General features: G+C 46.2%; 1 protein-coding gene across 8 annotated transcripts in view; it reads right to left on the bottom strand.

Annotated features, from left to right (window-relative positions):
- The window catches only part of DYNC2I1 (dynein 2 intermediate chain 1), a 56,454-nt gene that overhangs the window by 27,768 nt on the left and 2,323 nt on the right, over positions 1 to 26,363 (bottom strand). Inside the window, exons 2-12 of one of the 8 annotated variants that reach the window (XM_036067106.2) lie at positions 21,269 to 21,322; positions 19,687 to 20,104; positions 16,098 to 16,189; positions 13,804 to 14,112; positions 12,077 to 12,153; positions 10,779 to 10,833; positions 8,144 to 8,209; positions 5,676 to 5,753; positions 4,915 to 5,110; positions 3,729 to 3,831; positions 1,572 to 1,701 (exon numbers count right to left, since the gene is read on the bottom strand). In XM_036067106.2, coding sequence (XP_035922999.2) covers positions 1,572 to 1,701; positions 3,729 to 3,831; positions 4,915 to 5,110; positions 5,676 to 5,753; positions 8,144 to 8,209; positions 10,779 to 10,833; positions 12,077 to 12,153; positions 13,804 to 14,112; positions 16,098 to 16,189; positions 19,687 to 20,104; positions 21,269 to 21,322 — 1,578 coding nt within the window. Of the gene's footprint in view, positions 1 to 1,571; positions 1,702 to 3,724; positions 3,832 to 4,914; positions 5,111 to 5,675; positions 5,754 to 8,143; positions 8,210 to 10,778; positions 10,834 to 12,076; positions 12,154 to 13,803; positions 14,113 to 16,097; positions 16,190 to 19,686; positions 20,105 to 21,268; positions 21,323 to 26,363 lie in introns of those variants that run through there. The other 7 variants (XM_036067108.2, XM_036067107.2, XM_036067111.2 and 4 more) reach the window with 7 other exon arrangements.

Genomic DNA, 26,363 nt, shown 5'->3' with positions numbered 1-26,363 from the left:
TGATTTTAAAAAGCTACGCATTAAAAGCCTGGAGCTCAGCATCCTGACCTTGAGGCTTCCAAGACCTTGGGGCTGCCGGATCAAGAGCCACAGGGGTGGAGCACGCGCCCTCCTCCACCTCTGCCCCAGGGTAACCCCTAGACTCTACAGGATGCATCTGCTTTGCGGGTACAGTCCGCCCTAGGAGAAAGGCCCCAGGATGTTCCAGTTCAACCCCGTAGGGGCAAAAACTCCCCATCCCAACCTGTAGGAGAGGTTTCCCAAAGGACTGAAAGCACCTCCATTAGACACAGCTCCTCCCAGCCCAGAGAGACCCAATAACATCCAACCTAGCCCCCTCTCCACCTTCAGAGTGTCCTTCTGCTTTAACACACTGCTTTGTGCTTGCTGCTTTCCTTCTGGCGGTCTTTATTCAAACACGGATCCCCACAGAAATCTTCTCATTCACATAATACAGAAACTCCCTCATCCCTGATGAAACAATTTAGCTTTGGTTTGAAAATACTGCCACCTAGTCCACCAACTTCCTATTCTCCCAGAACATACTCTGTCTTTGCAAAACCACACACAACTTTTTTTTATTTCGAAGAGATACATGCTTCAGTAAAGATAAATGTGTTACTAATAGCTCTGAGATGAGCAGGTAACCTACGCAAGGGTGGAGGGAGCCAGCTGTGAAGCCGAGACCAATCGGTCAGCTTTCTGAGGTTTGCCTGCGCTCCTCTTCCCATGGGAAGAGTCTTACAGACGGAGTGTACCCAAGCACCTATTGACCGAACACAGCATCAGGGACAGAAGAAAAATGTTCAGAACCTTTACAACCTCGTTGGGAAGTTGGACAGTTACGAAACTAATGCTCACAATACTACAGGGGAGTACAAAGTGTGTGGAGTAAGTCTGGAGTAAGAAAGAGAATTCAGCGGAAGCCATGAGGAAGGGATTCACCTAAGGAACGGACGTGGACACTGAGCACTGGGCAGGTAGAGGAGAGGAGGAAAGCAAGGTAACAGAGAGGCATGCGGGGATGGCGGCTTGGGGGGGGTGGAATGCAACAGATGGGATGATGGGCAACGGATCCAAACATAACATTCTGCTTGACTTTTTTTTTTTTTTAAAGATTTTATTTATTTGCTAGAGGGAGACAGTGTGGGCGACAGAGAGTGAGCGAGAGCACAAGCAGGGGGAGCGGTGGGCAGAGGGAGAAGCAGGCTCCCCACTGAGCAGGGAGCCCGATGTGGGACCCGATCCCAGGACCCTGGGATTATGACCTGGGCCGAAGGCAGACACTTAACGACTGAGCCACCCAGGTGCCCCTCTGCTTGACTTTAAATAAAACATCTGCAAGTTTGGGAGCATGCCCCATTCCACATGGGCTCAGGAGCCTGTGGAGCATCCGTGGACATGTGCACAATCTCTCCAGGGTAATGAGCACCACATGATGAAGGGGTTCCCTTTTCCTCAAGCCTACATCCTTCCCACACCATTCCCAAGCTCTAACATTCTGGAACAATATACAGTATAGCACAGGTATACCTTATTGTACTCTACTTGTTAATGCATCTTATACTAACCTGCTTCGTGTTTTTTTTCCCAAAGTTTCTGATATACATGTCATATTCATTTACTGGCGGTAGATCCAAGAGAGAGAAAGTGAATGAAAAATCTAAGTCAATGAGCCGAAGCAGCTTTGTACTGCGTGTCCTTTAAAATAAATTGGAAACAAGAGAAAAGTTAATAATATACAAAGGAAAGTACAGGGAGAGCATAAGAAACCTTATAATCAGATCGGGTAATTGTCGAGGACCGAATTTTCCGGTGGCTGTGAGTCTGAGGTATTTAACAGTTGTGAATAATAAGACAGTCATGCATGCACCAGCAATGTGAATATAGAATGAACCAAATTTTTGATTATTCTAATTCCGTGCACCTGAGGTGAACACAAAATAAAGTTATAATATTCGCATGCCTAGAATTTTCATGGAAAGCAATTATTTCACTTCATGAATTGATGTCTTGATCAGAAGGATTACATTCTGTGATGTCACCTGGGCTGTGGCCAGGTGCACGCTGTCCTTTAGACCACTCTTCCGAGATGACCAGACAGGAAGTGGCCAAGCAGCACCTACCACAGCCCATCGCCCCTCCCACCCAACGAGGCCGGCAAGATGCTGCTTGCACGTGGATTCCCCTGGCCTCGCACACCGTTCTTCTCCACTCACCTGAGCTGGTCTCTCTTTCCTTCCCGGCACCCTCATGTGGCGTGCCCAGGGATCAAGCCCTGTATTCACTGTTCATCACCCCCACTGGAACATGAGCTCTGCCTGGCCAGAGTGTTTGCTTTGTTTCATTTACTATGACTTCCACACAGCTGGTGCTCAGTCTGCATGTGGGGAATGGTCTCCACCACCTGGGCAGCTCGCAAATGAGATCTGCTCCCTCCCCATCCTTATGTGCCATTCTCGGGCTTTCCCACTAACTGCCACCTTTCCATAACCTTAGTCTCTGGCCACTGTCACATCTTCCCCAATTAGTACCTCCAGTCCTCCATATTCAGTATAATTTCTGACCTAAAATAATTCATGTAACACACGTACACTCATGTATCATAATACGGTAACATCCCATGACCTGCTGCCCAACCCCAGAACCAGAAACCGTGGGATGACCTGTGCCCACATAGGGCCCCCCACTGCCCGTGACAATCAGTATACAGAACTTGGTAACTATCATTTCCTTGCTTTGTAAAATATAATTTCATCTTACATCTATATATGCCTAAACATTACACTGTGTGGTTCTGATTATCTCTGAGTTTATAAAAATTACATTAAGCCGTATGTAGTTTCCAAGACTTAAATGAGGTTAAAGCAAAAAAACCTAGCCATAGTGGCAAAAACTGACTTTACTACCTTACATTTTATAAGGACAACAAAAATTATATGAAAACTTATTATTATTCATGATTTATTTGTTCATTAAGCAAAGTTTCTGAGTATCCACTAAGGTCATATTTGAGCTAGATGGAATGATGGCTTTTAAACACAGGTTTTTAAAAAACATTTAATTTTTACATTTACTCCTAAATCATACTTGAATTTAATATGATAGACCCTTTACTTGAGACTATACCCTTTGACTTTCATAAATTTCTAATTTTATAAATTTCTAAGTTATAAGCGTGGACTGTGACATCTGGGAGCCCTGGGCTCCAAACTTGAGCCTCACTTTCCTCGTCTGTAAAATGGGGCTGCAGGGAATGAAGTAGTTGACACACAGGGAGCACAGTGCCTGGGACACAGAGGGAAACTCACACTACGTGCACCCAGCTGTTAGCACTCTTGACCCTTACAAATTGCTCAGCCTCCTCCTCTGAGAACGGACACAGGAACACTGAGCTCTCCAGCGTGCGAGCACTAGGCGGCACTCGCTGCACCTCGAGTGGGAGCCCCACGCGGAGACGCAAAGAGGGCCAAGCTCATTCAGTTCAGGGAGCGCAGGGCTGTGACCCCGGGGTGACTCCAGAATCCACAAACGCTGGACGCCAAGCAGTAGCAGACATCGGTGCACTTCACTATTAACATGATAGTGAAACACGGAGACACGGAGCACAAATTTAAGAACATACCTAACGTCGATAGTGAAAATAAAAGAAAAGCTCTATTTTTTTAAAGCATACTGAAGTATATTAAAATTCCACAATACCCTTCACAAGTTCCCAACACACCTACTTTTGCTTGAGGGCCTGAGTCCGACTCTTCTGACGGCATGAGGCTGTCGCAAAATCAACAAAAATTCCACAAACAGGGGCTCTGGCAGGGGAACTGTTTTCATCTGTACAAAAAAAGAAAGCTATTTTCTGAAACTGAAGTATTTCTTTCAAGCGGGACAGCTCCCCTGGCTTCTGAGACGCTGGTTTCACTATAAGCCTAGAGAACAGTCTATGTATCAGCACTTGCCAGCTCACTTCTGTCCCCTCCGCAGCAAGCGCAAAATACGAGGGTCCTAGGGGCACCCGCCTGGCTCGGTCGGAACAGGTGACCCTTGATCTCCAGCTCATGAGTTTGAGCCCCACGTGAAGTGTAGAAATTACTTAAATAAATAAAACTTAAAAAAAAAAATGAGGATAATAATCATTCTGCCTAATCTTCATTTGGATTATTATATTAATTACTAATCATAATTAGTTGTATTAATTGCTAATTATTTTACTAGATAATTTAAAGTAGTATATCATCCAGTAATATTTTTAATATTGTCCTATTGACCTTTGGTGCTATGTTTAATGCTAATTTTTTACCAGAATGTCATAGCTTTCCCTTTAAGTGATTTTAAGATATTTACTTCTACTCTTACAAGTGACTTTATCATAGCACAATGCCAAGAACTTTTGGGCAGAACACATTTCTAATTCCGTACAGGAAATCCCTGGGAAAGAAGTCTTGAGACACATCTGGCGGGCCACATTCCTGAACCTGTCTCCCCGAACCGGCCCTCAGCTCCGCACCACCGCCCACAGAGGCTCGCATCTGCTCTGAGCCCCCCGCCGACCTGCTCACTCTCCTTTGTGAAACTCAAAGATAGTGGCATCAGAAAACAGAGCATGCGCTGCAGACGGGCCAACTGACAGCAAGGGAGAAGTGAACAGGGCCACACGCAGGACTGGCGGTTCCCGTGTGAGCGCCCCCGGAAGGACCTGTGCTCACAGCTGCCCACAGGCTGCAGGCGCCGACCAGGGAGGCCATGCGCAGCTTGGGCCAGTATCTTCTGAGTGCCTCACACGGCACCTTGTGGGAGCACACGACGCTCACGCATCTGCCCCCAGTTAGAAGGACTCCGCACTCAAGGACCCTGCAGGCGCGGGTGCCAGCCGTCCCGAGAGACGGATGCGTGAACCTGTCCTCGAGTCCCTCTCACCCTCCAGCAGACCTGGCTTCTGAGACAGTCTGCAGGACAGCTCGCTGATCCTTTCGTTTTCTGCATTAATGGCTTTCTGAATTTCCTGTATCTCCTTTCTTCTGGCCAGAGGAAGCTCTTCAATTTTCTCTTTTGGTTCCAACTCGTTAAAGCTATCATCATCTCCATCACAAACCTCAAAGTCATCTTCGTAATCCTACAAACAATAATCACAGTGTTGGAACCTTTAGACAAACTGACTTTAAAGAACACACATACAGAACAAAACATACAATTTAGAATTTAAAACAGACAAAATGCTCATTATGGCCAAGAAAGATTTTTACAGTTAACGGACACCAATGCCCCTGAGTTATAGGTCTGTATAAACCGCTGCCTTTTTCTCTAAAAATGACCCATGCTGTATAGATTTACACACTGACAGGTGTCAGTAACAATAGCGTGCTAACATTTTTGTGCTGAGAATGTGACAGTGTGTGTGTGTGTGAATATATGTGCCCTATACACACACAGATATTCTTTCCAATATACACATACATGTTTGGATGCAGTGCACTTAATAGGTTAAATTGTAAAATCATTTAATTACATCACAGTGGTAAGCATTGATGTATAGCACTTTTTATTGGTAACAAGCCTAAATCAAACAGATATAGAGTATTAAGAGTAACAAAAAGAAAAAGCTTTTAAGTTAATATAATTAAGCAGATTTTAGAACAAATTATTTTTAAGCTGAGAAAAATTTTAACTTTTATACAAACTTCAAAATCATCTTCAAAGCAAGCTGTATATTCATCAGCTCCAGCATTTTCTGAATCAATGTCTTCCTTTTCAATTTCCTAGAGGTAAAAATCAAACACATAAAAAAAAAAATTCAATCATAAATTTGAATCTTGCAAATAGGTTGGGAAAATGTTAAGATTAATTTGATGTTGCTAATTTTAAAATGTATTTATAAAACGAACATAATCCAACTTCAAATCCTTTAAGAAATACCTTCCTAAGTGGTAATACGACCGTAAAGAGGAAAAGTTAATGAACTCATCCCTTCTGAGAAACCACCACGACTCTGAGGAGGTGCTACTGCGGCCCCCTCCTCTCCCCGGGCAGCACACACGACTCTGATGAGGTGCTACTGCGGCCCCCTCCTCTCCCCGGGCAGCACACACGACTCTGAGGAGGTGCTACTGCGGCCCCCTCCTCTCCCCGGGCAGCACACACGACTCTGATGAGGTGCTACTGCGGCCCCCTCCTCTCCCCGGGCAGCACACACGACTCTGAGGAGGTGCTACTGCGGCCCCCTCCTCTTCCCCGGGCAGCACATGAGCTGCGCAGATCCTGGCCCCTCAGAATCAGAGCACCCCTGCCCCATCACTCCAGCACTCCGGGCCGGGGAACAAACACAGGAGGAGGGGTGCTCCGTCAGGCTCTGGACGTATGGGGAGGCTGCACACGTCATCCCAAAGCCATCCTGGTCTAGGTACCCGGAAAACTGAGTAGAAACATATTCCAGGTTTCCAGGATAAGAGGGTAGCAGAAATGAAACAGATGTTTAGAAAACTCGTATTTTCCCTCCGAAAGCTGTTTCTCTTCTTATCCACATCTGCTCTTCCACGTCACAGGAGCCCCCCCAGGCCCCGACCCTCCCCCACCATCATCCTCAGCCCAGCACCCCCATCCCGGCCATGTCCCCTCTCATTCACTCAAGTTCAGAGACATCCTTCTTCAGAAAGAAACATGACTGCACCACACCTGCTTTCACGCCCCTGCCGGACGGCCCCCACACACCCCACGTTCACCAGGGCTCTGGAGGGGAAACAGTAAAGGGGAACTCTGGCACCAGCATGGGCCTGTGGGGCAAAGGGGCAGGATGACAGTGGCCTGGCTTTAGGGTAAAAAATGACCCCGAGTCCTCAGGGGCAAAAACGGGATGGATGTCAGCAGCTCCACCAAAACAGGCACAGAGGAGGGAGAGGGGCCTAGGGCGAGACTGTGGTGAGTGCGAAGAGAAGACGGGGGCATCCAGGAGAGGACCGAGCTCGGGGAGCGCCCAGTGCACAGTCTGCCACCTGGAAGTGCATCTTTCATCTCTAGAACCCAGTGCAGTGCTGTGCAGGAAACAATGCCCAAAACCAACGCTTGATGCCACAACCCAGCCGTTCCTCTAAGTGGCTACCTGGTCTGACTTTCTAAATAGGCACATTGTTGTATGCCACAGGACTGACAGGATCACTAAGGACACCTCATTGCCTGGGGGTGGGGAAGAGTTATTTTATACAGATACTGTATAGGAAAAACTGCCCCCTGAAAAAGATCCTTTTTGGCACACTGTCATACAAAGTCACTGGGCATTAGTGAACAACGCACACCACATTTACTGCACCGACAGACAGGACACCTGCTAAGTGATAAGAGAAACAAAAGCAAATGCTGTGTTTTTGCAGGAGTTCTAAGCAAACCTTGCAGCTTCCCACTGCTGAACCCCTGACACACATGCCCGCAGGGGCTCTGCACCACGTCCAAGGCGATCCCTCCACTCGGCTGGCAAACGCTTCACCCCAGGGTGTGCCAGGCGCTCTGCCAGGGGCCACAGGGCTGACACATCACCCTTTGTGGAGCTAGAGCCCAGCCAGGGACGATGACAACAAAGTGCCACCAGCAGGAGCTCAACCACCCCTTCCCTGGGGCCTTAAGTGGAGCACCATGGTGCTTTCTACTCATCAGCTTTGGAAAGAAGTACTCAGTTATCAATGATCTCCCCTTAAAAGGAGATAGTGCCATTTCCTTGATCTCCCTAGTTTGGCATATATTTCTGAAAATTATCTGTTACCTTGACTCTGTTTCACTGATAATGAATCACATCTTTTGAGATGTCTCTAGTTGGTTTCTTCAATTCTCCTCAACCCTCTCGAATTTAAATACAGAGCAATGATGAGAAGGCTGGCTATTCACTTGGCTGGACCCTCTTCCCTGCCATGCTCTTTGCAAACCCTTCCGCTGCCCCCACAGAGGACGGCCACGGCGTCCAAGCACACGCACAGTGAGCCAATACTCTTCCAGCCCTTCAACAGCACCCTGGACTCTCCAGCGTCCCCTTCACACCTATGCTCTGCGGTCTAAAAGGAGTAATAATTACCCTAATAAACAGGTACTATGAAAGCAAAGAATCACCAGTAAAAGCACACCTTTGGATAGGAGCACCAAAAACGGAAAGACGCGCTCTCCTTACCGCCATTTCTTCTCTCCCGTGCCTCTGAGCCAGCTTCCACGCCGAGGCGCCCTCTTCCCGGCTGTGCTGGAAGACAGCAGAGCCAGTCAGCAGCACGGGGAGGGTCTCCAGGGCAACCCCAGAGCCCACCCCACCCCCCACGGAGGCGCTGCCCTCAGTGGCTGAGGACTGGGGTTCTGGCCCCAAGGTATACAAACAAGATCACCGAGGGCAAGTAACCTCGGTGCCTCGTTTTCTCCTCTGAGAAATGGGCATAACAACAGTACAGTGGTTCCCCCCCGCCTTACCCACAAGGATGCGTGCCAAGCCCCCCAGCAGAGGCCTAAAACTGTGGTCGGTACCAAACCCTGCACATACTACGTTTTTCCCTATACATACATACCTATGATAAAGTGTAAGAGATGAACAATAACTAATAATAAAATAGGACAATTATAATGATATACCATAATAAAAGTTATGCGACTCTGGACTCTCTCTCTCAATATATCTTACCATCCTGCACTCACCCTTCTCGTAATGACCTGAGATGACAGAATGCCCCCAGGACGAGATGAAGGGAGGTGAGTGACGCAGGCGTCAGCCTAGCCTGACCTTCTGACGATGCGTCAGGGGAGGGCCATCTGCTTCCAGACCCCTGCTGACCACGGGTGTCCGAAACCACAGATGAGGGGGCACCAGTGGACCTATTTCCTAGTGACAGGGGCAGATAAAGTGACCCTGTGCCGGTGAGGGAAACGCTGATTTCCACTCCTGTTGTGGTCACTGGCAAGAGGAAGAGACAAGTCCTAGACATCACTACCCACTGGTCAGTGCATAAAACTGGGGACAGGATGGCATATTACCATGACAAGAATAAGGAGCTTTCCACGTATCCAGAAAATTACTCTGGCGTATGGTAGGCTTCTCATAATGCTGAAGAATTAAACCAAGACAAACTCAGTGTTGATGCTATAAAACAAATGACCTAATCATAAGCCAAAATGAGATGTCAAGTACCTTCAAGAACGCTTCAGGGGAAAAATATATCACAAATATTGCTTGGCTGGCAAAAAAAAGAATGAAATACCTTATTGATAATTTTTATATTGATCACATGTTGAAAGAATAATAGTATTCCAGAAATACTGGATTATATAACATGTTATTAAAATGAATTTTGTTTCTTTTTGCTTTTTTAATATGACTACTAGAGAATTTATAATTATAAATGTGGCTGACATTATAACTCTAGTGAACAGTGCTAATCTAGAGCTCATTAGAATTGGGAGACATAAGGAAAACACTATAAAATCTATATATTTTCATCCAACAACTCCAGTTCAAGAATTTATCCACAAAAACTGTGAGGCAGATCTGCATCACTCGAACAATAAATTGGGAAAAACAGGATGCTGCATGGGGGGTTGGAGTGCGTGTGCAAAACAGAAAAAAGGCATCCCCAACTCCCAAATATATATATTAATATACAAGTATAAAAGACTATATAGGAAAAAGATTACCTGGGAAGAAGTTGTTGTAAGGCTAACTTTTGTCCTTAGGTATGGCTTTAGCTAGATGGTCAGTGATCCAACCACTCCCCAAAACTGAATGAATAAAACATACCCACATCAAAATAACATATGCCCTGCGATCTAATTTATGTAAAATTCCATGTGTTTCTGTGTATGCATATGGAATAGAGAGATACACAAAAATATGGTACAAAACGTTACAGATGATTATCTCAGGGTCATGGGTTTCAGATAACTACCAAAGAAAGTGACAGGAAAAATTATTCTTCAGAAATAATGACACAAATCTGCTTGCCATATTACCCATGATAAAAAACAACAAACCAGGAAAATGGCTGGATGATAATTAAGCCCCCAGCGCCGACCACTTCATAGTTTAAACTAAATATTCGCTATGAAGACTATTCTGATGGTAAGTGCAATGATGGTAAGAAACACAAAGACCGGGAATCGCCCTCCACGTGCAGGAGACAGTCACACGGGAGGGCAGGACCATGCGTGGTGTGCTGGTGTTGGTAACAAACGTGGGACAGAACTTGCCTGCGAGGTCCCCGGAGCCTGGGCCTCCCTGCGGGAGGACTAACCCTGAGCCAGTGTGCTCACCTGGCAGACTGTGGACCTCTTCCGGAGACAGCTGTGGGGGTTCCTGTCTCCAGGAGCCTGTCCCTTCCCCCGAGGGGCACGATGTGCTGCCATGAAATGCTGTCGCTCTACCCCCCAGTCAAAGGGGGCACCCTCCATTCCTCCCTTCAATTCTGAATTTTGAGGCTCCTCTGTTAGGTACGTGCTCATTTGTAACTGTGACCTCTCCCTGCGAGCTGATCATCACCAGGAAGGTCCTCCGCTTCACTAACCTTCTGTCTCAGTCGATCCTGCTGACACGAGCACAGCCACTCCAGCTCTGACACCAGGGGCCACGTGACGCTTTATCTGGTGCTTTGTCTACTTTCAATCTATTTGAGTCTTTTAATCTAAACGTGTCCACTATGTCCTCCTGGAATTACCACTCAGATCAACCCATCTGCGGGCAAGGCCTGTGTCGGGCTCTGCTTTCCAGGGCATCACAAACTGAGACTCACGGCTAATCTTGCTGCAAAATAAAGTCAACATAAGTGTCTTACCTTCCTTCTTGAGTCTTTATCTTTTCCATTATTTCTTACTAAATCCTCTGCATACCTAGAAAATATGATCAAATTCAAAATTAATTTTAAACAAAGACTTGAGACATAAAGCATTTTTCACCTCCGCGAAGGCTCTTATCGGTATCTGGTATGTCCCATCACATGTCTGAAGCATGTCTCGTTACAACTGTGGACACTAAAGTCTTCCTACACTGTTGGTATTTCAGCAGCAATCCAAGAAAGAAAACAGCCTCAGCAGAGAGAAGAAACTATGTGTTTTGACAAAGTTGTATGTGTGTATGACTCTCTATCCTTATGAGAGTTCTAGAACACTCCTGTAATTTTATTAGGCAATCCCAAAAAAAGAATGAGATCCTGCCATTTGCAAGAACATGGATGGGAGCGAGGGAGTATTCTGCTAAGTGAAATAAGTCAGTCAGAGAAAGACAAATACCATATGAGCTCACTCATATGTGGACTTTAAGAATTGAAACAAATGAGGAAAGGGGGAAAAAAGAGAGGCAAACCAAGAAACAGACTCTTACCTCTAGAGAACACACTGCTGGTGACCAGAGGGGTGCGGGGTGGGGAACGGGGGAAACAGGCTGGGGATGAGCACCGGGTGGTGCACGGACGTGCTGAATCACTACACTGTACCCCTCATACTAACATTACACTGTATGTGAACTACACTGGAATTTAAATAAAAACTTAAAAAAGAAATCTAGAGCTTATGTACAAAATGAGATTTTACACACAAACTCTAATCTGTGATCTTCACAAAACCCACACAAAACAGGTACTGTTACTAGACTTTTACCAGCAGAGAAAGGGCTCTGGGGGGCTTCCCAACACGCCCAGGAGAGGCAGACGTGCCGTTCCAGCAGGCTGTCGTCCATGCCCTGGCTGTGGCTAGACAGACTTCATCTGCTGTCCACACCCTGACTGGTCTGGGCACCGGTGGCAGTGAAAGGGGTGAGAGCCCACCTGCAGAAACCCTGCCCTCTCCAGGTATCGAGTGCTGCAGGGCTGGAACCACCTCTCACACACTCACACCCCAAAGTGAGTACTGATCTCCAAGTTTGTGTGAGCAAATATAAAACAAGCAAAATAGGACTAAGAATTTATAACAAGTTCCAAGCTCCTCAGGTGCACCTAGAATATAATTTGGAGGGGCTGTACCAAGAGTAAATGAAGTGTATCTATAATTCACTCTCATTTACTGGCTATAATCAGGCCCCATAAGAAAGACTCATGTTCAAACATTCTACGAGAAGCACGGGGCACACAAGAGTCACCAGAGAACGCACGTTCCTTCCCGGCTGCCGGTGGGATCTCTCCTTGAACTTGCACCCCGGTTTCGGTGCTCACTGTTCTATGAAACAAAAAATTCCATGACGCTCATTAGCATAACATAATGAAGTCACTGTAATTGTAAACTCTGTACAACAAGCATGGGCTCCAGATTTAACAAAAGCATCGACACCACAGGTGTAACTGTTTTGACCAGCTACCTTCAGCCGATTACATCATTAATGCAAGGAAGATGAGTAAAGGTATACTAAAAGATGATTATACGTTATCTCAGTACGTAAAAGACATTTCTACTTATCAATTTCACATTACTTTCAGATAAACCTGACTAGTTCCTTACACTGCTTTAAAATTATGAACTTTCAAACATAACGTGGCTATTTCATAGATCCATCCACCTATAGAAAAGAAAATTTAAACAACTGCTTTATAAATTCTACTTCTATAATTCTCTCAAATCAAGTGAATTTGTAAAAATAAAATTAAAACCATCAGATTGCAAGCCAAGAAATCCAGGTAGGTGGTTTAAAGAAAGAGGCATCTGTTGAGTAAGGACTGGCTAGAAGCATGGCCTAGAGGGAAGGGCATGAGGCTGGAATGTGACAGGTGAAGACCCCAGGGGACCAGGGCGAGTGCTCCCTAGGGCAGAGAAAGCTCACAGACCTGGGGACGGATCCATGAAGATGAAGAGTGCAGAGCAAAGGCAGGACTAAATGACCCACCAAGAAAGTCCGGAGGGCAATACACAACGTGTACCAAAAGCCTTAAAAACAGTTAAAAATATGGCCCTTCTTTTCACTACATCTATGTCTTTGGGGTAAATACCCAGTAGTGCAATTGCTGGGTCATAGGGTAGCTCTATTTTTAAATTTTTGAGGAACTTCCACACTGTTTTCTAAAGTGGCTGTACCAACTTGCATTCCCATCAACAGTGGAAGAGGGTTCCCCTTTCTCCACAACCTCTCCAGCATTTGTTGTTTCTTTCCCTGTCCATTTTTGCCATTCTAACTGGTGTAAGGTGGTATCTCAATGTGGTTTTGACCTGAATTTCCCTGATGGCTAATGATGATGAACATTTTTTTCATGTGTCTATTGGCCATTTGTACGTCTTCTTTGGAGAAGTGTCTGTTCATGTCTTCTGCCCATTTTTTGACTTGATTATGCTAAGTGAAATAAGTCAAGCAGAGAAAGTCAATTATCATATGGTTTCACTCATCTGTGGAACATAAGGAATAGCATGGAGGACATTAGGAGAAGGAAAGGAAAAATGAACGGGGGAAATCGGAGGGAGAGATGAACCATGAGAGACTATGGACTCTGAGAGACAAACAGGGTTTTAGAGGGGAGGGGGGAGGGGGGATTGGTTATCCCGGTGATGGGTATTAAGGAGGGCACGTACTGCATGGAGCACTGGGTGTTACATGAAAACAATGGATCGTGGATCACCACATCAAAACTAATGATGTATTGTATGGTGACTAACATAATAAAATTAAAAAAAAATAAAGTACATTCACAATATAATCAGAAAATGACTTCATATTTCCTACTATATCAGCAATTTCTCTATATTGATCACATTACACAGACTTGAATCATGTTTTTACGAAGACAAGTCTTATCCTCTGGCTACAGAGAGATAAAATTCTTCTCTAATAAGAGTGCCAGTCTTAGGATGACTACAGAGGCTAGGAAGCATCAGAAATGGTACCTTGGACTCCTTTTTCTTAAGATCTTCTCTCGACAACCTCTCTTTTTTATCCGTGTTACTTTGGCGCCTCTCTTCATCAAAATGAAAACCTTCCTTGTGTCGCTTTTCCTTGTGTCTTTCTTCCCCCTCCTTGTCAGAGAAGGAGTTACTTTTTTGTTTTGGATACTTTTCTCTTTTTTCCCTTGTGCTGCTTTTTTCTCCATGTTTCCTTTCTCGATCTGGTTCTTTCTGCTTCTTGTGTCTCCTTTCGCCTTCTTCTTTATACAGCCAGTACGTAAGAGGATTGTCTTTACTGTCACCGTACTGCAGCTTTGAATGGGACAGATTGAAGAACGCATGAGCATACGAAACGTGGGCTGCCATGCTTCACACATGCATGAAGCTGCACTGCCCTCACTCCTCGACCCTGACTCTAAAGATGTGCTTCCAGAAAGAAAAACCCGCTGCTGGCCACACAACCCACAGGGTAGTGGCAGCATCGCACTCCTGCCTTCACCCTGATACGGAAAACCACGTGCAAACTTCTCAGCATGGCAAGTATGCCCCCCTCCTCTACAGCCTGTCCTTGTCACTCCTGTCACCTTCTCCCCAGCTATGAATGCGTCCTGCACTCCACCAACCCCAGTCCCTCCTGTGAGATGTGTAACCTCTGTGAGCAGAGCACCACGCGCCCTACCAGCCTCTGTCCTTGGCAGTTCACGCGTCTGCTCCCCCACAGGGAGATTCCTAAAACCAGGCATCACTGTGCAGTCATCTCTCATTCCCAAAAGCACTGTGGGTGCTCAGTAATAACTGGTGACATCCATCACATGGTGACACACAGCTCTTTGCAGAACATGCTGCTGACATGTCATATTTTTGGCTCAGACTCAGTTTTGGGAGCATCATCAGTATGTCTCAACTGAACCCCAAATGGAACTGCCCTTTCCTCCCACCGAGGGCCTCCTCTACTTACACCCAACAGTGGGTCACTGCTCGCCCTCCAGCCACAGGGCCCTTACCTCCTTCCCGGCTCAGTCCCCATGGATCCCACTCCCGCCACCCCCCCTGTGGCTGACCAGCAGCCTCCTGACTCCTCTCCTTCACCCCATTCCCACCCACTCTGCTCATCTCTGCCAGGATAACCTTCCTAAAGAAAAACGTGCTGGCAAGCTCCATGACCCAACTCCTCAGTCGTAAAGCTAGGTTACTACCACATACCTATCACCAAAATCAATTCTACGGGGATTAAAGATTTAAGTGTTAAAAAAATTATAAGGACCTAGAACAAAATACAGGTGACTACTTATGTAATCCTGGTGTGGGGAAAAGGCTCTCCGAGCCTTACATCAACAACCAAAACAAGGAAAGACAGACCTGACTATCTCGTAACTTTAAACTTACTAAAAAAAACAAAGATCCCACAAACAAAATTCAAAACAGAAATGGAAACAGAAATAACTAGCAGGGAGTTCATCTTTAAAGTACTCTTAGAATAAATGCTCCATTAGGAAAGTAAGCAAACATGCAGAGGGGATAACTAACAACAGGGCAGTAAACCCTTTCATAAAATGTTCAGAAGTGTTCCTTTGTTCTGAATCAAATTAGCAAAGATTAAAAATTGTGATCATGCCCAGTTGCTGCTTTGGACATGGGGAATTACACTCTGATGATATAAGTAATTACAGCTTTTCTGTACAGCAAATGGGTTAAGTTTATATTTACTTTCATCTAGCAAGTTCATTTCCAGAAATTAATCATAGGAAAATAATTATGAATAAATGCAAAAACTTTACCCCATGGATGTCTTTATAATAAAAAAAATTCAGAAGCAACCTAAGTGTCCAAAAAAAAAAGCAGATGTATCAAGAAAATTGACACACCCATATCATTATATTGTACAGCCATTAATATTATATAGAAATATGACTTAGAAAAATGTTCCAAGTGTATCCAGTTTAAAGTTCATAAGAGAGTAAAAATCCAATTTAAGAAAACATATATGTATATATACACAAATGCATATGTAAACCTACTCTGTTAGGATATATACTTAAATATTATCAATAATCGTCTTGGGGTGGAATTTGTTTTTATTTTCTTCTTACTATTTATTTGTATTTTCTAAATTTTCCAAAATCACCATGTATTTCTCCTGGAAAGAAAACAACACACGTGTAAGGAAAAGCGGCTGAGAACGTCCTCAGAGCTTGCGTCCTGTGCGACAGCACTTTCCAGAAACGCTTCTACTAACAATGCATGAGCAGGCTGTGCTCTGCAGACCCCGGAGGCCCCTTCTGGGTTTGCCCACGTACCTTTCTTTCTCTGTATCGTCTTTCTCTCTCTTCGTCCCTCCTCTCAGGGTCTTCATCTCTCCTCTCCTTCTCTTCCGTTCTCACTTTGCTTACTACAAAAATAGAACATATTTTTGACATTCCCAAACGTCAGCACATCAGAATGACCTAACATCTTGCTGCACTCTTTACTGTACATGTTGCATCATTATGTAGTATATGTTAACACATATGAAAACATATTCTTCAATTAAAACACATCCTTCAATATCAAGCATGAGAAGTCCTAGAATCTAAACTTAAAATGGGCTAAGGAGGGAGACTGCAATGGCAACTGAAGCAATCTGGAAAAGATCAGACTGACCCCCTGGAAACTCAAGAGGGGCAGTAGCCCACACACACGCCATCCGAGTTCCTGGCCACTGACCGAGGTGCCCAGGGAAGCAGAGCCCAGCCCACTATGAAAAACTGGCCCAGTCACCAAGTGCTCGGAGGCAAAGAAAAAATGCCTGCCTCGGGGACGACAGGGGAACTGCACAGCCCCACAGCCTCCTAGGGCCCACTGCCGAGGGCACAGCGGATGCAGGAGGCCCCTGTGATAAGGAGGCAACGTGCGGCCCACCTGCTGGCTCACACCCCTCCCCACCATTTGAGATCTCTCCCTGAGAGTGAAATTAGATTCATTTTTTTAAAAATTTTTTTTTAATTTTTTTATTGTTATTTTAATCACCATACATTACATCATTAGTTTTAGATGTAGTGTTCCATGATTCATTGTTTGCGTATAACACCCAGTGCTCCATGCAGAACGTGCCCTCTTTAATACCCATCACCAGGCTAACCCACCCCCCTGCCCCCCTCCCCTCTAGAACCCTCAGTTTGTTTCTCAGAGTCCATCGTCTCTCATGGTTCGTCTCCCCCTCCGATTTCCCCCCTTTCATAGAGATTCACTTTTGAATCTGCACAGACAAAAAAAAAAAAAGTCATTAGGCTTAAAATTAAGAGAATCAATAATTTAAAAGATGAGGACAAAACTAAACAGAGATCACTGAAACAAAGTTCATTTAGAACGTGCTTGTGGAGCACTGACTGCTATTCTGGGAGCCTGGGATACAAGAGATCAAAACAGCGGGGCTGGGGGACACAGGAGCGTCAGGGAGCGAAGGGCCAGGTTCCAGCAGACTGCAGGAGAAAGACTGGGGTCCGAGTGACTCCCAGGTTTTCTGACTTGAGGAAGGGAAGGATGCGGCTGCCATCAACTGACATGGGTAAGGCTTTGGGGAAACAGGATTTGCGGGGATTTCAGAAGCCCAGTTCAGACCCACTAAGTTGCAACGTCTACCAGACACCAAAGGACAAGAATTCAAAGCCCAGAATTCAGGGACGAAACCTAGCTGGGAACCAAAACTTGGAAATCAAGAACAGATGACTAGTATTTACAATCATGAGAAAGGGTGCGGTCACAGGGGAGAGAGCGGCTACAGACGTAGTGCAAAGATCACGCGCCTCACAGAAGGGGAGGCTCACAGGAGATGGGAAGAGGCACATAAATAGCCATGGAAGGGGAAGGACTGTCAAAGAGTCTAACTGCACAATTATTCATACCAATAATGCATCGAAAAAACAAGATCAGGTAGCAACCAAAAAAGATCTGAGAACCAAAAAGATTTGATTAGAAATACATACCAAGAACATCAATATAATAACCCTAAAAAGAGGAATGGAGAGTAAGGTAGTTGCTGTTAAACATGCTGAGTGGTGACCCCATTAACCCATAATCCCACCCCTAAGTACACTTCACCCAACAAAAATGCACGCTCACACTCCAGGAGGTACTCTGCTTCTGGGCTCTGTGCAGACCCAGGCGGCGGCCTCAGGAGCAGAAGGCAACAGTAGTAATAGGGAACATGAACAAGGGGCCTTGGTTTCCGTCCTGTTCATAACCAGGACCTCAAGCCTTCCTGACAAATCTAAGAATTACTATGTATTCTTTAAATATATTCCTTTTTGTTTACATTAGCTAGTTAGAATTTTTTAGGAAAACATATACTATTTGTACAGTAAAAAAATGACGAAACTTACATGGGGGGAAGTATGCACATTTATCTTAGAATTCCTGGGAATTAGATAAAAATATTTAAATCTTGCTTAGAATAAAACTGACACTTTCGGGGAATTCTTCTAATTAAAGAGCATTATTTTCAGATACGTACAATGTGGATTGAGCTTCAGTCAGGTAGTCTAAAATGTGCCTTAATAGTAAAACTGTAGCAAATATTGAGAAAACTGTTACTCCTTTCATTCACTGAAATGAGTTTTTAAAATGTCAAAAAAAAAAAACAGTGAAAAGTACATACATACCTATACACACACACAACAGAGGCCTACACCTTCAAGGTCAAGCTAAGACATTTATGAAAATCATGAGAGAAAATACAATGATGAGTGAGCACTGCAAGAGAGGGAAATGCCCTGAGCACTAAGCTCTTTTATGGAGAAATACAGACAAGATGCAGCCACCAGCCACGCAGTGCCTCAGAGGAATATGGGGCTGCACCAGGTGCAAAGGTTCCACAGGGACACATGCAGCCACCAGCCACGCAGTGCTCCAGAGGAATATGGGGCTGCACCAGGTGCAAAGGTTCCACGGGGACACATGCAGCCACCAGCCACGCAGTGCCTCAGGGGAATACGGAGCTGCACCAGGTGCAAAGCTTCCACGGGGACACATGCAGCCACCAGCCCCGCAGTGCCTCAGAGGAATACGGGGCTGCACCAGGTGCAAAGGTTCCACGGGGACACATGCAGCCACCAGCCCCGCAGTGCCTCAGGGGAATACAGAGCTGCACCAGGTGCAAAGGTTCCACGGGGACACATGCAGCCACCAGCCACGCAGTGCCTCAGAGGAATATGGGGCTGCACCAGCTGCAAAGGTTCCACGGGGACACATGCAGCCACCAGCCACGCAGTGCTCCAGAGGAATATGGGGCTGCACCAGGTGCAAAGGTTCCACGGGGACACATGCAGCCACCAGCCACGCAGTGCTCCAGAGGAATATGGGGCTGCACCAGCTGCAAAGGTTCCACGGGGACACATGCAGCCACCAGCCACGCAGTGCTCCAGAGGAATATGGGGCTGCACCAGGTGCAAAGGTTCCACGGGGACACATGCAGCCACCAGCCCCGCAGTGCATCAGAGGAATATGGAGCTGCACCAGGTGCAAAGGTTCCACGGGGACACATGCAGCCACCAGCCACGCAGTGCTCCAGAGGAATATGGGGCTGCACCAGGTGCAGGTTCCACGGGGACACATGCAGCCACCAGCCACGCAGTGCTCCAGAGGAATATGGGGCTGCACCAGGTGCAAAGGTTCCACGGGGACACATGCAGCCACCAGCCACGCAGTGCTCCAGAGGAATATGGGGCTACACCAGGTGCCAAGGTTCCACGGGGACACATGCAGCCACCAGCCCTGCAGTGCATCACGGGAATATGGGGCTGCACCAGCTGCCAAGGTTCCACGGGGACACATGCAGCCACCAGCCCCGCAGTGCATCAGAGGAATATGGGGCTGCACCAGGTGCAAAGGTTCCAGAGCAGAAACACGTACCTGCTCGCATCTTGCGTTCTGCTCTGTCCAGGAGCTGCCGGCCCAGCAGGTTATGGTGGGCAGCCGTCTGCCCGAGCTCCTCCCTCTTAGCTCTGCGGTCTCTGTCCTTGTCCCTGTCTTTTTCTTTACTGTGAGACTTCTCTGTGTCCTGTTCTCGGTATTTCTCTTTATGCCTTTCTCTGTCCCGGTCTCTGGAGGCCTTTTTCCTTTCCCTTTGCTTTTCTCTTTCTCTGTCCCCATGAGGGTTCTCCCTGGAGGTGTGGCCATCTCTCTCACCAGGCCTCTCTCTGTACTTGGTGTCTCGGTCTGGGTCCCTGTGCTTGGGCTCTTTGTATTCAGGAAGGTCCATTTCTGACTCCTTATGCAGCTTCTTTTCTCTGTGTTTCTTATCTTCCTTGGGACTACCTGATTGTGCAGCCTAAACCAAGAGAAAAAAAGCAGAATTTGGAATCTGAGTCACACTCAATGAGGGGTCTTAACACTAGCTTCAACTGCTTTCCATCCCAGCAAGATGGGCCTGGAAGAAGAGTCTCTGAATGCAAAATCAGACTGAGCATTTCTATGACTGGCAATTGGCACCCATTTATTAGAGACTTTCTCATCGGCTGGCAAGTCAAATCTGAAATACTACATGGAATAGAAAGAAAAAGAAAGGGATATTGAAGCTGTATCTTAAAGTCTCTGAGACACCAACAGCCTGGGTCCAACTCAAAGAACAAGGACTGACCGGCCCCTCCCCCCTATAAAATTCTCAGGAGGTCTTGATCTCAACACCTGTTAACCCCAGTTACTTTACCAGCAAAAATGGGTTTATTCGGGAATGGCAGAGAATTGCAATCTGGGACAATTAAGCTAAGGCAAAACCATAGGTGATTCTGCGGAACAAAGGAGAGGAGGCTCTTTTACAGAGGAGAGGGGGCATTGGGAGGGGCTGCATTAAGCTAAAAGTCCACTGGTGTAAACTTGGAGCTGGGAAGTGTAGTGGCTTCTCGTTGGCTGAGCTGTTGCCAGGGCAGGAGGAAACCTTCCTTTCTCCCGACGGGACAGTAAATGAGTATCCACGGGGAGATGCATCTCTCCCTGTTGGGTCTGCAGCGGACAGTGGACTGGTAGAGCCTGGGCGCTGCCCCCTCTGGCCTCCCGACTCCAATCCAAAGGAGGATTTTCCTTTTGCTCATTTTCTCAGCCCAAAGTTCCCTCCACATACACCACACACACAGACACATGCACACACATACATGCACATAGACCCACATCTACACACACATGCAAACTTACCACACAGATAAACCACACACATGTGCACCCACCACACACATGCACTCAATGCACACCACACACATACACGCACACACCGACACATATGGCCCAAGCCCTGACCCGTAACAGAAACCTGATGGGCTGAGCAGGGCAACCCTGTCCCACCACAGTTCCAGACCTAATAACCATACGGCTTTATCTCTGAGTCAAAAACACTTCTGAAATGAGCCACACAGAAGCAAAGTTGAGAAGCAGGTAAAACTGTCCAAGAAACCGTCCAAGCTCCAAAAGGACCCCAACTCAAATCTTTAAGATACAATACCGAAAGATGTTTTCTGAGGTCATCTGCTTTCCAAGTATCATCTTTTGTTCTTCTCTAAAAAGAAAAGTATAAAGTTAGAATTTTTAAAGTTTAAAAAACTAATTTTGTACACTCTAGTGAGCTGCTTTTTCATTAGGCCATTTAAGTCAATGGCAATTAGTCCTTGACATGCAAGAAATTACTACCTACTAGAAAAAAAGGTAACAGTAGTGCAAATTTTAAAAAACTATTCCCTCGTCTAAGATTACCTATAAACAATTATAGAATGTGTTCCTCTGGCTACTTCATAAGTGTAGGTAAAACACACTCCCCACTCTCCACCTTCCACGTCACCCAATGCCTGTCAGTGCCCAGTCCCACTGCCCAACAGTGTTCCTGGCTGCCAACGGAGCAGATGCCCCTGGAGTGTCCCCACCTGGCAGGCTGCGCCCTGCCCCCCTCGCCCTCAGGTACTGAGCAACATGACTCCTCCATAAGCGCATACACAATTCACCTGCCGCATACAAGACAGATTTAGATAATGAAGAAACTCACTAAGCAAATCAACCAAGGATGTTTCCTATAGACAACATGGTAGATTTATCCAGATTATTTCACTTTCCCTTTGAGAAACACTGCTTTGAGGGTACAAAAAAAGTAAGATTTTTGTAAGTTTCAGATTTAAAGCAAATGTAGTACAAATGAAAAACAAAAACTTATTCATGGATAAGCCATCAAAAATCTTCCTGGTAATGTGAAAGTTAAGGAAAGAGAGGGGCGCCTGGGTGGCTCAGTTGTTAAGCGTCTACCTTCAGCTCGGGTCGGGGTCCCAGGGTCCTGGGATCGAGCCCCGCATAGGGCTCCCTGCTCAGTGGGAAGCCTGCTTCTCCCTCTCCCACTCCCCCTGCTTGTGTTCCTTCTCTCGCTGTGTCTCTGTCAAATAAATAAATAAAATCTTTAAAAAAAAAAAAGTTAAGGAAACAGAAAAACAGTTCACAATAGTTCATAAATACTAACTAGAAATAAATAAAAAGCAATCAATTATAAGAATCTAGCCAACATATACTATAACCACAAAATTTACTGTGATCTACTATAATAAGAAAACATATTTTTTGATAAATTGGTTGATTTAACAAAATGGGTCCTCAGCAAGATATGGTGTAAGATGATCAGTAGCAATTAGCATAGTTATAACTTATAGTTTCTGAACATTTAAATTTTTTGTCTCAAGTTCACTGCTCTGTGTAGAGGTTTAACATAGGACCTTTTCCAAACAAATGGTCCAAACTCAACAGAGAGCTCGTGTGGACAAGAGCTAGAGACCTCTACAGAGTGGAAGGGCACCAGCCAGGGCCCATGGACTGGACCTCCTCCTGGATGTAATTACATGACTTATGCTGACAGGTAAGAACCCTGCAGGCAACAGCTCTCTGGTAGACCACAAGATCTTCCTTCTGCCCTTTTCACCAACCCAGCTTTGGGCCCTTGAAAATCAGGCAAACGGCCTTGCTCACCCCCTAAAGACTTTTCTTTCTTTTTTTCTCTTTTAAATGTCTTAGGTCATTTAAAAAATTAATGGTTTATGTTATAAAATAACACACAGTTCCCTCATGCCCTATCCCAGCGCCCACATGTCACACATATTTTTAGGAACTCTGCGTACATATGTGTGGACAGAGTGCTTCATACCAGGAGCCTTCTGTCTTTTTTACCCTCCACTCAGCCAAGGTCTCTTAAAGACCAAATTCACCAGCATCTCAGCCCCTGCCCTGTGGAACAGAGACACCAGTTAAACTCTGGTACAGAGGGGCGCCTGGGTGGCTCAGTTGGTTAAGCGACTGCCTTCGGCTCAGGTCATGATCCTGGAGTCCCTGGATCGAGTCCCACATCGGGCTCCCTGCTCGGCGGGGAGTCTGCTTCTCCCTCTGACCCTCCCCCCTCTCATGTGCTGTCTCTCTCATTCTCTCTCTCTCAAATAAATAAATAAAATCTTTAAAAAAATAAAATAAAAAAAAAATAAACTCTGGTACAGAGTACAGAATAGAAAGGCCGCGCTTTCCCCTACAAGGGGAATAAACCCCACCCTGAAAACAAAACAAAAGAGGGGATCTGCCTACACAGCAAACCCTTCGAGCTACAGGATTACTCAGTCCACACACAGGCAAACCTGAAGAGTTCAACTCCATGGAGGTCAATGTCCACACCAGGTGACCCCGGGCTGCGTGTCCGCTGCATGCAAAATGAGCAACTCCAGAAAGAGCCCCAGCGTAGCCGACCAGCATCTCGCGTGAGCCACCTGGTGAGCCGGCTCAATGATGCCCATTCACCACGAGGCTCTCTGGAGCGCTGTGCAGGGAGAGTCTTAGCCAGCCTTCATGGTGCTGGCCATCTGCCCCCAGAGAACAGCAGGACTTCAAAGGAATTCTCTGCGCTTCTCTTCCAGCTCATGCTGATACCCCAGGAGGAGGCTGGGGGAGCACGGACACCTCACCCACCATCCCTTCGGGAGGCGGAAGCTGCAGAATAGCTCCCCTGGGCCAGTGTCCTTTTCCCTCATTACACTATGTACTGTTTATTCTTGAGCCAGACTCAGAGGCAGGAAAGCCAGACTCACTCTTGGGGTCATGCTCCGGGCCTGTCATCCCCAGTCATCCCTGTAGCCCCACTTCCCTATTCCCAAAAAGCAGTTTCCCCAAAGCACATAGATCCTGGAACATCATGCCTGCCTCCAAACACCACCCAACCCAGGAGCTTCCAGGGTGTCCTGGATTGGCAGCACTGAGCAGCCACCCGACGCCTCAACACCCAGCACCATCTCGGCTGAGCAGTCACTCGCTTGCCGAGCTGAACCCATTAGCTGCGTATTAATAAAGGGCTAAAAGTGCTAAGTTGTTTTGTTCTCCACAAATTGTTTGACAACAGCTGCCACAGCTCCTGACACCTGGGGGCTACGCACCCTTGCCCTCAGCATCCTGGTTGCCAGTCGCTGTGGCTGGCTGCATGCCAAGAGTGGCCTGGTGGACAGGGCACCGACATTCGTCTCACATCAGATGCAACCCATCATCAAGTCCTACTACTTCTTGTAACACGTTTCCTAAAATGAAAGAAATCCATTCTTCCTGTCCAGTCCCACTGCCCCAAACCCAACCCAGACTTTCATGCCGTGGCAGTCACATGGTCTGTGTCCACAGCACCACTGGTCCAACCCAGGGGATCTAGTTCAGAGCATGCAGGGGTGGTGTCCCTCATGGCAAGAATGCCCAGAATTACAGGCTGGAATGAGCAGGGACACTGGAGGCCACAGAAGGTGGCCTCCCAAGCCCACAGAACAACAGACTAACTAGTGCATTTGCCAAAAGACGCAAAGAGGGGAGGCTGGCTCACACACAGCTTTAGGATTGAGACATAATTTACCTTTGGCTGTCTTTTTCAGAATTACCCGTTAATGCTAGAAAATGTTTTATATTATAAATTCGATCACTTGGAAACAAATTATTGGCTACTCAAGTAATCAAGTAAACTGGATTACTGATTGTTCCACAGCTATCCCTCTAATCCCTGCTTGTTAGCACACCAACAGGCACACTGCCTGGCTGAGAATGTGCAGGTCGTTTCTCACGTTCCAGACGACAGACTCTACGTTGTGGATGCGTGCATCTGCAAACAAGAGCCCTAATGTGCAGATGCTGCACCAGGCACAGGACACCTAAGCTCAGATGGCACTGAGTCTGACTCGCAAGGGGGAGGCTGACTGCAGACTGAGTCCTTTCTGGAGCTGGCTGCAGATTAGCAGTGTGGGGAGAGGGTCCAAGGCAAACTGCCGACAGCAGGGGATAGCTGAGCTCCACTCCCATCTGCGCAGGGGTGGCTGGGCACATTAAACGGAGCAGCTGGGGGAGAGAAATCACGCGGGGGTGGTCAGCATAAATGCAGCCAGGCCAGACACATGAGTGTCTGCAGGCTGGCAGCTATGGAAGTCAGCCTACCTTCCCATAGAGACCTGGAGGCAGAGGCCTCATCCTTCCTGGGGATTCCAGTTGCAGGATGGCTTTCAGGTCCTAGAGAGAAACACTCCTGGGTTGTAGAGACACACAGACATCTCAGAGGGACAGAGGAAGGATGCAAAACTGTAAATGCACTAGAAAGGGAGGGGCAGGCCTATCCAGGTGCTGGCCAAACACACTGCCATTCTGGCAGCCCTGGGCTTTGCCAGACAGGAACTCAAAGGGGGCTGGCTCATCACAGAGACATAGCCTTAGGCTGTCAGAAGCCCCTAAATGTTAGTCAGTTTTCTTCATGCAGGAGAACCTTGTAAGTGGGTTAGAGAGGACCAACTCTCCAAGAGCCCAGGGTATTTGCCCTAGAACATGCAGCCTTTCTAAAAACAGAATGAAGTAGCACTGCACCGACCTAAACAGTTAACAGCAGTTAACAGTGAATGGCTGTAACACAGCGATTCAAATTTCATATCAACATTTAAAAAGACAAGAAATTTATTTTATTCTAAGGATAAACTCAATACATACAGATATATATATTTATCTATATATATGTGTGTTTATACCTTTTAAGCTATGATTAATAAATTTCATGATAATAAACTCACACAATACCAATTGTTTGGTATGTAACAGAAAAAATTAGAAATTTCTAAAATTATCATTGAGCATAGAAATTAATAAAAGTCAAACACTGGAAGCAAGGTAAACTAAAATGTTTTTAAAGAACTAACACTGGGGGTGCCTGGGTGGCTCAGTCAGTTGAGCATCTGCCTTGGGCTCGGGTCATGATCCCACCTGGGATCAAGCCCCATGTCCAGCTCCCTGCTCAGCAAGAAGCCTGCTTCTCCCTCTCCCACTCCCCCTGCTTGTGTTCCCTCTCTTGCTGTCTCTCTGTCAAAAAATAAATAAAATCTTAAAAAAAAAAAGAAAAATCTTTATTTAAAAAAAGAATACTAATTCAAAGGGATACATGCATCCCAATGTTTATAGCAGCATTATCTATACTAGTCAAATTATGGAAACAGTCCAAGTGTCCACTGATTGATGAATGGATAAAGAAGATGCATATATACACAATGGGATATTACTCAGCCATAAAAAAGAATAAAATC

Source organism: Halichoerus grypus, chromosome 12 (assembly GCF_964656455.1).
Source record: "Halichoerus grypus chromosome 12, mHalGry1.hap1.1, whole genome shotgun sequence".
Classification (NCBI taxonomy): Eukaryota; Metazoa; Chordata; class Mammalia; order Carnivora; family Phocidae; genus Halichoerus; species Halichoerus grypus.
This window is presented reverse-complemented; position numbering and strand designations above follow the sequence as displayed.